This window comes from Frankliniella occidentalis, unplaced genomic scaffold, assembly GCF_000697945.3.
Source record: "Frankliniella occidentalis isolate FOCC.00 unplaced genomic scaffold, Focc_3.1 Scaffold35, whole genome shotgun sequence".
Lineage (NCBI taxonomy): Eukaryota > Metazoa > Arthropoda > Insecta > Thysanoptera > Thripidae > Frankliniella > Frankliniella occidentalis.
The window spans coordinates 1,096,180-1,105,013 of NW_026267165.1; the positions used below are offsets into that span (position 1 = coordinate 1,096,180).

At 59.7% G+C, this 8,834-nt stretch overlaps 1 protein-coding gene across 1 annotated transcript; it reads right to left on the minus strand.

The window, feature by feature from the left end:
- Positions 1–783: 783 nt before the first annotated feature.
- On the minus strand, positions 784–7,948 carry LOC113212634 (uncharacterized). The gene is made up of 4 exons (XM_026431428.2): positions 7,204–7,948; positions 3,031–3,311; positions 2,439–2,540; positions 784–1,775 (listed from the first exon to the last, which is right to left on the minus strand). The coding sequence occupies exons 1-4, from the start codon at positions 7,745–7,747 to the stop codon at positions 1,578–1,580; spliced, it is 1,125 nt and encodes a 374-aa protein (XP_026287213.2). The 5' UTR covers positions 7,748–7,948; the 3' UTR covers positions 784–1,577.
- Positions 7,949–8,834: the final 886 nt, after the last annotated feature.

The window sequence follows — 8,834 nt, forward strand, 5'->3', positions numbered from 1 at the left end:
ACCCCGCACCCCGCCGCGGCCACTCACCCGCGCTAAGTAGTACTGAACACGATGAAAACGAAAGCAGCACAGCTTGCCTTTTCGGTCCCGACCAGTCCCCCGCGCGCGCCGCCGAGGGCCAGCTGGAGGGGCAAGCAAGGCGACTCTTTACTTTTGAACAGCAGCAGCAGTTCGCAGAGCGTTTTCTCCTTCTCGGCTGCTATGCTCGCGGTCCAAAACAGTTGGTTTTACCTCCGAGTCCTGAATGCACTCTGGAGCCGCGGGGGTCGTCCACCAGGCTCCTATAGGCTTGGACGCCGCGGTACGCACACCGGCTGCGGCGGTCACGTTGCTTTCCACTCGTCCCGGCCCTGTCCACCCACTACCCACGTCTGTCGAGCCGAGCCGAGCAGAGCAGAGCAGAGCAGAGCAGAGCAGAGCAGAGCAGAGCAGAGCAGAGCAGAGCCCAGCCGGGTCGAACACAATGTGTAGGGCCCGGCTAAGCCGAGTCGAGCCGGTCCTGGCCGCCGGGCTGGACCAAAGCGTAGTAAAGCTTGAATAGCTAAGAGAAAGAGAGGGAGAGAGAAATAGGGAGAGAGGAAGAGAGAGGGAGAGAGAAGCTGTGCTCTGCACCGCACCACACGAGGAATGAGGACAGTCAGTCATCATATTCCAAAGTAATGTCCGTCCTGCATAGGAGGCTCTGCGAAGCCCACTACTGCGGCTCCTCGGCGGAACGCAGTGGTGGACAATGGGTCGCTGTGTTATTTTCTGAACGATGGAAGAAAAACATTACGGGAATGATTTGGTGTTTGTTTTACATCATGGCAGACTTCTCTTCCCTTTATTCACATTTACATTCGTATAAATATTGACTAAAAAGAATACTGTTTTCATGCGATGGGTCGTTTCCCCAAGTTCTTTGTGGGGTCGTTACAACAAAACTTTCTCTCAAATAAAACACGCGAATAAATACAGACACACACTCATGCATACACACGCACACACATTATTCATATACAAATATACAACTTAAAACATTATATTTTGAACGCAATGAAAGCAATGTCAACGGTCCTATGGCACCGTGTAAAACAATGAGGTCTGAATGGACGGGGCCGCAACAAACGCACCAATGCGCGCTCGCCCACTGTTTGATGTAAATAAATCTCTTGCTGCGGCCGGCGGCCGTCCCTCCGACCCCGGGCAGACCGGCGCGGAGACAATGGGGGACCGCCGGCTGCTCGACGACTAGTGATTCCGAGAGTCATATCTGAGCGATGAGGCGGGCCGAGCTAGGCCACGACCTCAATGGTAACCTGGTAACCGAGCTACCCGCTCAACGGTAATCATATGCTACTCGCTCAAATGTAACCAAGCTACTCTCTAATGGTAACCAAGCTACCCCCTCAATGGAAAGCAAGCTACCCCATCGATGGTACCTCACGATCTGTGTCCTTGCCGCTCCACACTCGTGCTGGTGGGATCACCATGTGTCCCTTAGTCAGCCGCAGGCCACTTTTTGGTGATTGTTATTTTGCTCCAAGTCGGAGATTCCTGCGAGGCGCGTGGCGGGGAGTGGCGGGCTATCTCCGCCATCAGCTGTAGGAGCCCGAGTAGAGGGCCGGGCCCAACTGGGGATCCCACTGCTGGCCGTCCCACAGGGGGGCCCACCGGGACACGGTTGGGGCGTGGGCCGGGCCGGCGGGGCCGCCCGCGCGCCGGTGGTGGTAGTAGGCGGGGTGCTCGGCGTGCTCCGGCTCGTAGTAGACGCCGCCGTCGTCGTGCGCGGGGCCCTGGGGGCAGAGAGAGAGAGAAAGACGCATTAGCAGGGGGAAACTGCAGCTGAACAATGTAGCTGTGTCTTAAATACTACCACAACCACAGCCACTTAATGTTCAGTTGGGCTAGGACCTGATTTCGGACCCTTGCTCCGGCGGTCAACCAGTTTAGCAGCCTTTCCTTGTTAAATAAATGCCCCTTCTGAGAACTACGGACGGAGCCCTAACTGGGCGTAACCGCCCCTCGCTGGCCCGGCCTGACCCGGTGCAGCGGTCGGTGTTCGGGGCCCAGCGGTCGGGTCGGTGACGCGGCACACACGCGATCACTTTCCCCCGGCAGAAAGGAGCGGCGCCGGCGCTGACGTCTGAATAATCGGCACCACCACCGGGCCACTGTGTGCTCGACCCCCGGCCAGCCTCGTGACCTTTACGAGGAGGAGGTGGGCGGCGCCGGCGCCGAGCGGCAGCAGCCTCTGATGATGGAGCGAGTGCGTGCGTGCAGTGCGTGCTCGCCGCGGGGGGAGACAGTTAACTCGTCACGTTCTCTTCCAAATGTCGCCCTGCTCTTACTCCGTCATTCATCTCCTTTTCACACCTCTCCCTCTAGTCTAGCCGTAGCCGTGGTACCTCGCGTGGTACCCATGAAGCCGACAAGATGTCCGCCATGGTCGCACTCACCGAGTGGTACGCGGCCGGGTGGGCCGGGTACGCCGTGTGGTAGCCGGCGTCCACCCCGTGCGGCGGGCCGTGGCTGCCGTGGCGGTGCCAGCCGCCGTAGGCCTGCAAACACAAGACAAGGAGGTCTCTGGAGTTGGAGCATAATTGTTGTTGAGAGAAAATTTATGGCCGGTGGTTGTGATTCCACCGCTACTCGTGGAAAGTGAGGCTGTCGCCAAAGACTTGCGGCTGCTTTTGCATCACTTTACGAGGAGACGCAATCCGACGCGTCGCCCTCGTCTGGCGGGGCGGGCGCCTGCCAACTGCTCGGTAGGCAACCCGCTGCCCACAGCTGTCCGTGAGAAGCTGGGTTTGCCTACCTGGCCCTGCGGGCGAGGGGAGGGCGCCTGCCAACTGCTGGATAGGCAACCCGCCGTCCACAGCTGTCCGTGAGAAGCTGGGTTTGCCTACCTGGCCCGGCGGTCGGCGAGGGCGCCTGCCAACTGCTGGATAGGCAACTCGCTGCCCTCCGCTGTCCGTCCCCGGTGGGGGTTGCCTACCCGGCGGGCTGGCGGGGTCCCCGCGCTGGCTGTCGGTCGGGGTCGGGTCTCACCTGCTTGTCGGCGTGCACGTGGACGTGCACCTCCTTGTGGTGGGCGGGCGGCGGCGGCGAGTAGTAGACGGGCGGGCCGTGGTGCGCGGTGAGCGCGCTCAGCTTGTGCTTGGCGAAGCTGCTCACGGCCAGCACGAACAGGATGCTGATCATGAACATGGACTTGAGCGCGATGAACACGAGCACGCCCAGGAGAGTCGTGCCCACGCCCATCTTGTACATGATGGGCAGCAGCGCCATCGTGAGCCGCCTTCGCGCACCGAAGCCCCACGTCCGGCTGCCTGCAGAAGAAGAAAACGAAAAAGGGGCATAAATATTTGCCATCTTTAGAAGGATATTATTTTTGATTGACGAGATCATTATTGCTGAGTAGAGTGACCCAATATTGTACGATGTGACAATAATTATATTTGTAATTACAATTCATAGCCATGACGAAGGCAGTTCACCTGCTTCGTCAACAAACACACACTTCTCGAGGTATTCTCGAGCAACCCTCTCCGCGCAGAGAACCGGAACGGAAGTCTGGTCGCACCTTGCGGTCCCCCCTGCCCACACTTGGGCCGCACATTCACACCTTTCTCCCTCTCTCTGTGTCTCTGCTGAGGTGTGTTTGGGCCTGTTGGCGTACAACAAACTATCCCTCATCGACAATTGTTCCACTTTGCCCAAGAAAGTACTTTCAAAAGGGAATTCCTTTATTATTACACAGATCGCTTCAACTGACCATACTAATTTTTAATTAATTCCATGAGTGCACGCCGCGGCCGGGGCTCGGGGCCGCCTCACCTACCCACGCTCCTGATACGAGCCCGGCGGCGCCCCGAATACGGCGGCGGGCGTGATCGCACATTCCACATCCACGTTTGGGCTGCATTGTTAGCGTGGGGTGGGCGAGTTGCTCATGCTGCTCATCATCGTGCAGGTCGGGCCCGCCTGCCCAGCGGCCTTGCGAGAGCGGAGGAGGAGGAGGGCTCCTCGTACTTCCGGACCACCGCGCCCATATCGCTACGCCCCGTACAACCATTGGGGTCAGCAGCAGCCAAACAAGGCCCGGGCGGCAGCCTGAGAAGAAAGCAAAAGCGGCACGGAAAATGTAAAATGGGTGAGAGAAGGCGTGGGCGTCGCGGAGGGCGCTGCAAGTCGCGTGGCTCGCATTACTCTCCCTAGCCGCTCAGAAGGCGACTGGGGCCTTCCCTTGTCATGGAGATGCTTGAACAGTGCCCGGCGCTTGTCCGGCGCCCAAACGGCCGCACTGCCGCACTCCGCACTCCAGCTCACAGCCTGTCCCGCTTTACCACTGACAAATGGGGTGGCCGTTTTACGAACCGGTAGGACTTCCCGACAAGCAGCTAATAGGCGTTGTAGTGTTAGTTATTATTAGTTTTTTTGCGCACGGGCGGTGTGCCAGACTGCGCTCAGTTACTGGCTGTAACCCCCCCCCCTCTCGCACACATGCACTACTCGGGACGAGACAAGCTCCTTCTCTGTCTCTCTCTCCGTCTCTCTCTCTGTCTCGCTCTTTCTCTCTGACACAGCGTGACTGGACTTATATTTGCCCCACCTGCTAGGGCGATCAGCCCCCCGACGCGTTGGGACAAAAGCAATCAGGCAGGCGCCTGTGGGATGAAATAGAGAAGGCTCCCTAGAAGCGGGCTCTCACTAATAAGGGGCATTTAATTAAGAAAAAAAAATACTTATTGATTTTTTGGGTTTCCAACCCTCCGAGATAGTTTCAAAAATTGATTCAATTTTTAAGAAGATAAGGAATAGGAGGTACCGCCCGCCCTCTTTCACACCCTCTCTCATTCTTTCGACGGGTCGAGCAGCGTGTAGCGCCCGGAGGACCCCCGGCCCGCCCCCCGATAGAGATCGATCTTGATTCTCGTTCATAGTATTTTCTTGGCAGAAAGAGAGAGAAAGGAAAAGAGACGGAAGTCGGAGGTTCATAAATTCCCCCTCCCCCTCTTTCCCTGTGATTCCATCGACAACCATCCCTTTTGCGGCGCGGCATGAGTTTGTTCAGGGTAAATAATACGGCCGAAACGAAAGTTCTTAAAACTCATATACCAGCCCTAAAAGCTCCAGGACACCCCCCCTACAGTTTGAACTTTAGTGGAAGAACAAATAATTACACCCTGGCTTCTCTCGAAAACATCTGGTACACGTAGCGGTTCCAATTAATCATGTCGACAAAAGTCCGTTGAAACGGAATACTCGTCTTGGAGCCGACCCGGCAGTGTGGTCCTCCGGTCCTCCAATCCCGACGGGTCGGTCAAGCGAGGCCCGTTCGTCCGGTCATCCGGGTGTCCTGTCCCCTGTCCTGTGGACCGGTGGTGTCCTCCGTGTCCCCCCGTTGTAATGACGCCCTGTATAACGACTGGGGCACGGGCCGCCGCTCCCCGCCGCCTCAGCTGTCAGCTCACCTCAACCAAAAGTCCGGCAGCGAGTCCCAGCGCACCAACGACTAATACCCGTATGATTTTCAATTTCTTTTTTTTTTCTTTTTCCATTCTGTGCGGGCCGCGTGGCCGTGTCGGATCTGTATGCGGCGTCCAGTCACGGGGCCGAATTAACAGACAAAGTCATAGTCGACCGAAATGACTTCGGTGCGTTATTACGGGTGGCGTTCGGACGCACCGCCAGCGGTATCACACGCCTGCCGCCCCGGGGGCGGTCCCCGCGCCACGCCACGCCACGCGCTTTCACCCGCCCATGCCCAGCCCGGAGCGACTTATTACGGTAATGATTATCGGGACTAGATATTATTATTATTCTCATCATTATTCGTACCTCCCTTCCCCCTTCAGCTATGGGCCCACTACCGTACCTCCATAGGTGGCGACCTGCCACACCTCTAAGTAAGTCCAAGTCCAGCCGCTTCATATTGATTTTAACATGGGAAAGATCAGAAAAAAATCAGTGAGTTTGTTCCTTTCATACTTTCCCGTTTTGGACGGCCTTAAACATTACCGGGTGTATCTTTGAACGTCCTCCAGTACTGTCCGCTGGGTTTGCCTACTCCCTTAGTCCTAGATTCGTACGTCAGGTGCCATGACCTTTGTTGCCCGCAACATTGCGGGCATTCAAAGGTACACCCGGTTTACACACGACGTGAGGACATCTCGGTTTGGGTCAGCACGGCCCTTGCTGCGAGGCCCTGGCTGGCGGTGGGAGTGGGAGGCGCCACCCGGGACCCGGGACCCGGTCCGGGCGGCATCGCAGTGACGGAAAATAAGCGGACAGACGGTGAAAATGGGTGGAGGCGAGGCTGAAGGTTTGGAGGCGCGCGGCGCGGTGTGGCGGCGCTGCTGAGACAATAGTGCAAAGTGGCGGGAGAGGGCCGCGCTGGCCGCGCTGGTGTCGCTGGCGGGGCGCGCGCCAACGGTGCAGCAGTCGGCAGGTGCGCGGGACCCACCAAAGGCCCTTCTCTTCCTTCCCAGAGGTGCCGACCAGTTTAGGGCCTCTCGCTCTACCCCGCCTACCCTTCCCCTCCCGCCCCATCCCGCCCGCCCGAGGGCATTCCTTTTCCCCCGCGTGCGCAAAATCTGGGTCTCGCCGCGGCGAAAACGACGACGAGGGAGGTTATTATTTGCGTTGTGACGGTCCAAGACAAGAACGAAAACGGGGTGACGATATTAATAACAATAAAAATGAAAGCGTGCCGCCTGGACCAATGCCATTATCATCCTGGCTGAAGTTTTCTTTCTTGTTGTTTTTCGCTCTCCTTTTGCGGTGTGATTGGTATTCCCCCCTCGCTTTGCAGCCTGATAACACCCATTACAGCGCTGCTGGAGTCGGGCAGATCCGGGCCGCTCGCGGTTTAAACGGGCAAACACAATAAGAGCGCAAGCAAGCACTCGGTTCGGATCTCCTCATCAAAGAGAAACAATAGGGGGTCGAGTCGAGCCGAGTCGGGCCGAGCCGGCGCGCGCGAACGTGTCCGTAGGGGAGTCGGGCCCGCTGCCTCCTCTCGCCCCGCCCCGCACCGCCCGGATCCCGTTGCCGAGTAGCCCAAGTTAACGCGTCGGACCAAACACCTTTCCTATCACCTCCAGGCCAATCGTCGGCCGCCTCGTGATCCATAGGTCACGAGCGCATTATTACCAATCGAGCAGTAGACTGGTTCAGGGAGGGAGAGAGGGGAGAGGGGATACGGGATGCGCACTCTACCTGCGTCGGGAGGGATCTCCACGGCGGCGTCCATGCCCTCGTCGATGTCCCTGAAGATCTTGATGTGCATCATGCCGGGCCAGAGCTTCCAGACCAGGGCGTGCGTCTCGAACACCTTGATGGCGGTGGAGGCGAGCGTGGGCAGGCCGGCCTCGTTAAGGCTCGTCGCCATCCTGTCGACGTCCACGCCCTCGTCGCGCTCGCGGGGACGTATCCTCTCCACGGAGATGCGGGAGGACACGTTGAACTGGTCGGCGCCCAGGATGCCGGCCAGGCTGTCGGCGAGGTCGGCGCGCACGCACGACCACGTGCTGGAGCATCGGGCGGCGGGGGTGTCGGCGAAGTCATCGACCCGCCGGAGAGCGGCGTCGTCGGCGTACTGCAGGGCGGCGTCGTCCACATAGTTGATGCCCGCCTCGGCGTCGAGCAGAAGGGCGTCATCGGCGCGCCTCCAGGGCGGTGCGTCGTAGGGGCCGCGGTTGAGCGCGCCGCCGGCGGCCTGCGCCAGCAGCAGCACCGCACACGTCCACGCCACAGCGGCCATGGCCAGACTGTGGCCGGGGCATCGGGGCGTCAGCCGCGTCCGCGACCCGGGGCCGGCAACGCCGGCCTCCAAAGGCGCCGTCGTCCAACGGCGTCCAACGGCGGGGACAGCCGGGCCAACCGGGGTCACGGGCCGGGCACGTCCGTGGCGGGGTGCAGTGCCAAGGCGGCCGCGCACGCACACACGCACGCACGCACGCACGAACGGCACGCACGCCACCCACGCCCGCCCGCCGGGCGGAGCGAACGCACACACTCACACACAACACGCCAACAAGGACGCGACCAACGCGCCGACGCGGCTCCGCGACGCCACGAGGAGATGCGCAACGCCACGAGGAGCTTCGCGATGCGCGGCGCGAGACTTGGCGGTGCTTGGCGGCGCTGCGGGGCCGTGGATGACCGGGCGGGGCTCCGGACGGTGTCAGAGTGCGGAGCTGTGCGGAGCGGCGAGCGCTGGGCCCGGCCCGGCCCGGCCCGGCTGGCCTGCTGCAGGGGCCCCTGCTGCTGCTGCTGCTGCTGGCCCCAGCAGGTGGAGCAGGCGCGAGGAGGAGGGGGGCTGGATCGGTGAAGGGGCCGGGGGAGCGGAAGAGGAGCGGTTCAAGTGAGGCAGGGTGGGCGCGCGTCTGGCGGGTGACACAACCGCGTCGGATAGTGCAGAGAGCCTCTCCATGGGAACCCGAACCTGCTGAACTACATGAGCGAGCGTGTGACCTGGACACACATCCCAGCTACCCCGCCCCTTCCTGACCACCCCCCCCCCAAAAAAAAAGGAGAGCAAAGGCTTTAAATGAGACGTTCTCGTGGTGGAGCGGGCCTCTTCTCTTCACTTACGACCTCCGCGCACCTCATAATTGTATTCTGTCGTCCGGCCGGCTGGTCCGTCCGTTTCCCGCCCGCCCGCAGCCTCACTCGTCGTACAAGTTAATCATTTGGAGAACCGTTTTGTTTCGGGCAGAGAGAGAAGAAAATAGAACCATCATTGCCGTTGTATGGGTCTCTTTCCTTTCTCTGTCATGTTGTTTGCCGTCGTCCTGCCACTACTACGGTTGTTGCTTCTGTTGCTGCTGTTGCTGCTGTTCTTGTTG